At 52.0% G+C, this 6,041-nt stretch overlaps 1 protein-coding gene across 1 annotated transcript in view; it reads left to right on the top strand.

Annotated features, from left to right (window-relative positions):
* Positions 1 to 6,041, top strand: part of CFAP91 (cilia and flagella associated protein 91) — a 38,335-nt gene that overhangs the window by 12,479 nt on the left and 19,815 nt on the right. Inside the window, exon 10 of the mRNA XM_038757875.1 lies at positions 3,468 to 3,610. Within this exon, the coding sequence (XP_038613803.1) occupies positions 3,468 to 3,610 (143 nt within the window). The remainder of the gene's footprint in view (positions 1 to 3,467; positions 3,611 to 6,041) is intronic.

The following is a 6,041-nucleotide window of genomic DNA, read 5'->3' as shown; positions in this document are numbered from 1 at the left end:
GCTCTGCACACAGAAAGCGCTCAATAAACACGAACGACCAACCGCTGGATCTGTTTTATGGTTCTAGTGTCCTCTCCCCGGCGCTCAGTACAGTGCTCTGCACACAGAAAGCGCTCAGTAAACACGATCGACCAACCGCTGGATCTGTTTTATGGTTCTAGTGTCCTCTCCCCGGCGCTCAGTACAGTGCTCTGCACACAGAAAGCGCTCAATAAACATGAACGACCAACCACTGGATCTGTTTTATGGTTCTAGCGTCCTCTCCCCAGCGCTCAGTACAGTGCTCTGCACACAGAAAGCGCTCAATAACCACAATCGACCAACCGCTGGATCTGTTTTATGGTTCTAGTGTCCTCTCCCCGGCGCTCACTACAGTGCCCTGCACACAGAAAGCGCTCAATAAACACGATCGACCAACCGCTGGATCTGTTTTATGGTTCTAGTGTCCTCTCCCCAGCGCTCAGTACAGTGCTCTGCACACAGAAAGCGCTCAGTAAACACGATCGACCAACCGCTGGATCTGTTTTATGGTTCTAGCATCCTCTCCCCAGCGCTCAGTACAGTGCTCTGCACACAGAAAGCGCTCAGTAAACACGAACGACCAACCGCTGGATCTGTTTTATGGTTCTAGCATCCTCTCCCCAGCGCTCAGTACAGTGCTCTGCACACAGAAAGCGCTCAGTAAACACGAACGACCAACCGCTGGATCTGTTTTATGGTTCTAGCGTCCTCTCCCCAGCGCTCAGTACAGTGCTGTGCACACAGAAAGTGCTCAATAAACACGAACGACCAACCACTGGAGTTTTATGGTTCTAGTGTCCTCTCCCCAGCGCTCAGTACAGTGCCCTGCACACAGAAAGCGCTCAATAAACACGATCGACCAACTACTGGGTCTGTTTTATGGTTCTAGCGTTCTCTCCCCAGCGCTCAGTACAGTGCTCTGCACACAGAAAGCGCTCAATAAACACGATCGACCAACTGCTGGATCCGTTTTATGGTTCTAGTGTCCTCTCCCCAGCGCTTAGTACAGTGCTCTGCCCACTGAAAGCGCTCAGTAGATACGATCGGCTGGCTGACTGCTTTGTGTATCCGTTCTGTCGTATTTCCGCAAGCGCCTAGTACAGTGCTCTGCACCAAGTAAGCGCTCAGTAAATACGATTGACCCCCTGACTACTGTATCTGTTCTCTGGTTCTAGTGAACCCTCGCAAGCGCTTAGTACAGTGCTTTGCCCACAGAAAGCGCTCAATAAATTCAATCGACCGACTGTGTACTGTGGGTATCTGTTCTTTTGTCCTCGTGTCCTCTCCCAAGCGCTTAGTACAGTTCTCTGCCCACATTAAGCGCTCACTAAATACGACCGACCTGCTGACTACTGTGTGTATCTGTTCTCTGGTTCTAGTGAACCCTCGCAAGCGCTTAGTACAGTACTCTGCCCACAGAAAGCGCTCAATAAATTCAGTCAACCGACTGTCTACTGTGGGTATCTGTTTTATTGTCCTAGTGTCCTCTCCCAAGCGCTTAGTACAGTTATCTGCACACATTAAGCGCTCAATAAATACGACCAACCTGCCGACTACTGTGTGTATCTGTTCTCTGGTTCTAGTGAACCCTCGCAAGCGCTTAGTACAGTACTCTGCCCACAGAAAGCGCTCAATAAATTCAGTCAACCGACTGTCTACTGTGGGTATCTGTTTTATTGTCCTAGTGTCCTCTCCCAAGCGCTTAGTACAGTTCTCTGCCCACATTAAGCGCTCACTAAATACGACCGACCTGCCGACTACTGTGTGTATCTGTTCTCTGGTTCTAGTGAACCCTCGCAAGCGCTTAGTACAGTGCTCTGCCCACAGAAAGCGCTCAATAAATACGAATGACCGACTGTCTACTGTGGGTATCTGTTCTTTTGTCCTCGTGTCCTCTCCCAAGCGCTTAGTACAGTTCTGTGCACACATTAAGCGCTCACTAAATACGACCGACTTGCCGACTATTGTGTGTATCTGTTCTCTGGTTCTAGTGAACCCTCGCAAGCGCTTAGTACAGTGCTCTGCCCACAGAAAGTGCTCAATAAATACGATCGACCGACTGTCTACTGTGGGTATCTGTTCTTTTGACCTCATGTCCTCTCCCAAGCGCTTAGTGCAGTTCTCTGCACACTTTAAGCGCTCACTAAATACGACTGACCTGTTGACTGATTTGTGTATGTTCTCTGGTTCTAGTGAACCCTCGCAAGCGCTTAGTACAGTGCTCTGCCCACAGAAAGCGCTCAATAAATTTGATTGACCGACTGTCTACTGTGGGTATCTGTTCTTTTGTCCTCGTGTCCTCTCCCAAGCGCTTAGTACAGTTCTCTGCTCACATTAAGCGCTCACTAAGTACGACCGACCTGCTGACTACTGTGTGTATCTCTTCTCTGGTTCTAGTGAACCCTTGCAAGCACTTAGTACAGTGCTCTGCCCACAGAAAGCGCTCAATAAATTCAATCGACCGACTGTCTACTGTGGGTATCTGTTCTTTTGTCCTCATGTCCTCTCCCAAGTGCTTAATACAGTTCTCTGCACCCATTAAGCGCTCAGTAAATACGACCGACCTGCCGACTGCTGTGTGTATCTGTTCTCTGGTTCTAGTGAACCCTCGCAAGCGCTTAGTACAGTGCTCTGCCCGCAGAAAGCACTCAATAAATATGATCGCCCGACTTTCTACTGTGGGTATCTGTTCTTTTGTCCTCTTGTCCTCTCCCAAGCGCTTAGTACAGTTCTCTGCACACATTAAGCGCTCACTAAATACGACCAACCTGCCGATTACTGTGAGTATCTGTTCTCTGGTTCTAGTGAACCCTCGCAAGCGCTTAGTACAGTGCTCTGCCCACAGAAAGCGCTCAATAAATATGATCGACCGTCTACTGTGGGTATCTGTTCTTTTGTCCTCATGTCCTCTCCCAAGCGCTTAGTACAGTTCTCTGCACACATTAAGCGCTCACTAAATACAACCGACCTGCCGACTATTGCCGACAATCAATCAGTTGATTGATTGATTGACTACTGTGAGTATCTGTTCTCTGGTTCTAGTGAACCCTCGCAAGCGCTTAGTACAGTGCTCTGCCCACAGAAAGCGCTCAATAAATACGATTGAATGAATGAATGAATGAATGTTGCCTAGTATACTCTCCCAAGCGCTCAGTGCAGCGCTCTGCGCCCAGTAAGCTCTCCATTCATTCACTGTCGTATTTATGGAGCGCTTACTGTGCGCAGAGCACTGTACTAAGCGCTTAAGGAAGTCCAAGTCCGCAACACTACCCGACGACGGGCTCACGGTCTAGAAGGGGGAGACGGACGACAAAAGAAAACGCGATTGACTGACGGAGCACCGGACGGGACAGAGCCCAGTCCAGTTAGGGGAGGTGAGAGTGCGGGGCCCCGCACTGTACTGAGCGCCCGGGTCGGGCTTCCCTCCTCCTCCTCTCGGCCGCCAGGACTCGTGGAGCTGGAAGCGTCGCTCCCGGCGTCTCTGACCCAAGCCCGCGTCCGCACCCCGCCGCGGCCCGGCCAGACGACGAAGGACGGGTTCCTGAAGAAGGCGGCGAGGCTGGAGGGCGAGCTGGCGGACGTCCATCAGGTAGCCGAGTCCGTGCCCAGCCCAGAGACAGAGACAGAGAGACAGAGAGACCGCACTCCCTATCTCTCCCCGCTGGGCCCCCGTCTCTTCATTCATTCAGTTCCTTCAATCGGCTTTATTAGCAATAATAATAATAATGATGATGATGGCATTTATTAAGCGCTTACTACGTGCACTAGTCTAAGCGCTGGGGAGCTTACAAGGTGATCCGGTTGTCCCACGGGGGGCTCGCCGTCTTCATCCCCGTTGGACAGATGAGGTCACTGAGGCCCAGAGAAGTCATCATCATCATCAATCGTATTTATTGAGCGCTTACTGTGTGCAGAGGACTGGACTAAGCGCTTGGGAAGTACAAGGTGGCAACGTATAGAGACGGTCCCTACCCGACAGTGGGCTCACGGTCTAAAATGACTCGCCCAAAGTCACCCAGCTGACAGTTGGCGGAGCCGGGATTTGAACGCATGACCTCCGACTCCAAAGCCCGGGCTCTTTTCCTCTGAGCCGCGCTGCTTCTCTATTTATTGAGCGCTTACTGTGTGCGAGGCACTGGACTAAGCGCTGGGGAGGTTACAAGGTGATCCAGTTGTCCCACGTGGGGCTCGCAGTCTTCATCCCCATTTGACAGATGAGGGAACTGAGGCCCAGAGAAGTCAAGTGACTCGCCCAAAGTCACCCAGCTGACAGTTGACGGAGCCGGGATTTGAACCCATGACCTCCGACTCCAAAGCCCGGGCTCTTTCCCACTGAGCCGCGCTGCTTCTCTATTTATTGAGCGCTTACCGTGTGCGAGGCACTGGACTAAGCGCTGGGGAGGTTACAAGGTGATCCGGTTGTCCCACGTGGGGCTTGCAGTCTTCACCCCCATTGGACAGATGAGGTCACTGAGGCCCAGAGAAGTCAAGTAACTCGCCCAAAGTCACCCAGCCGACAGTTGGCGGAGCCGGGATTTGAACCCACGACCTCCGACTCCAAAGCCCGGGCTCTTTTCCTCTGAGCCACGCTGCTTCTCTATATATTGAGCGCTTACTGTGTGCGAGGCACTGGACTAAGCGCCGGGGAGGTTACAAGGTGATCCGGTTGTCCCACGTGGGGCTTGCCGTCTTCATCCCCATTGGACAGATGAGGTCACTGAGGCCCAGAGAAGTCAAGTGACTCGCCCAAAGTCACCCAGCCGACAGTTGGTGGAGCCAGGATTTGAACCCACGACCTCCGACTCCAAAGCCCGGGCTCTTTCCCACTGAGCCGCGCTGCTTCTCTATATATTGAGCGCTTACTGTGTGCGAGGCACTGGACTAAGCGCCGGGGAGGTTACAGGGTGATCCGGTTGTCCCACGTGGGGCTTGCCGTCTTCATCCCCATTGGACAGATGAGGTCACTGAGGCCCAGAGAAGTCAAGTGACTCGCCCAAAGTCACCCAGCCGACAGTTGGCGGAGCTGGGATTTGAACCCATGACCTCTGACTCCAAAGCCCGGGCTCTTTTCCGCTGAGCCACGCTGCTTCTCTATTTATTGAGCACTTACCGTTTGCGGAGCGCTGGACTAAGCACCTGGAAAGCGCTTAGTACAGTGCTCTGCACATGGTAAGCACTCAATAAATACAATTGATTGATTGATTGGAAAGCACAATTCAACAACAACGGGCTCTCGGTCTAGCAGCGGCGTGGCTCAGTGGCAGGAGCCTGGGTTTGAGCGTCGGGGACATGGGTTCTAATTCCGCCGCCGTCACTTGTCTGCCGTGTGTGACCTTGGGCAAATCATTTCACTTCTCTGGGCCTCAGTTCCCTCATCTGTAAAAGGGGGATGAAGACTGCGAGCCCCACGTGGGACAACCCGATCACTTTGTAATAATAATAATAATTTTGGGATTTGTTAAGCGCTTAGTAAAGTACAATGAGAAGCAGCGTGGCTCAATGGAAAGAGCCCGGGCTTTGGAGTCAGAGGTCACGGGTTCAAATCGCTTGTCAGCTGTGTGACTTTGGGCAAGTCACTTCACTTCTCTGGGCCTCAGTTCCCTCATCTGGAAAATGGGGACTAAGATTGTGAGCCCCCCATGGGACATCCTGATCACCTTGTAACCTCCCCAGCGCTTAGAACAGTGCTTTGCACAGAGTAAGTGATTGGGCAAGTCACTTCACTTCTCTGAGCCTCAGTTACCTCACCTGTAAAATGGGGATGAAGACTGTGAGCCCCCCGTGAGACGACCTGATCACCTTGTATCCCCCCCCCAGCGCTTAGAACCGTGCTTTGCACATAGTAAGCGCTTCACAGATGCCAGCATTATTATTATTATTGTTATTCTCTGGGCCTCAGTTCCCTCATCTGGAAAATGGGGATGAAGACTGTGAGCCCCCCGTGGGATAACCTGATTACCTTGCATTCCCCCAGTGCTTAGAACAGTGCTTTGCACATAGTAAGCGCTTAATAAATGCCA

This window comes from Tachyglossus aculeatus, chromosome 16, assembly GCF_015852505.1.
Source record: "Tachyglossus aculeatus isolate mTacAcu1 chromosome 16, mTacAcu1.pri, whole genome shotgun sequence".
NCBI lineage: Eukaryota > Metazoa > Chordata > Mammalia > Monotremata > Tachyglossidae > Tachyglossus > Tachyglossus aculeatus.
This window is presented reverse-complemented; position numbering and strand designations above follow the sequence as displayed.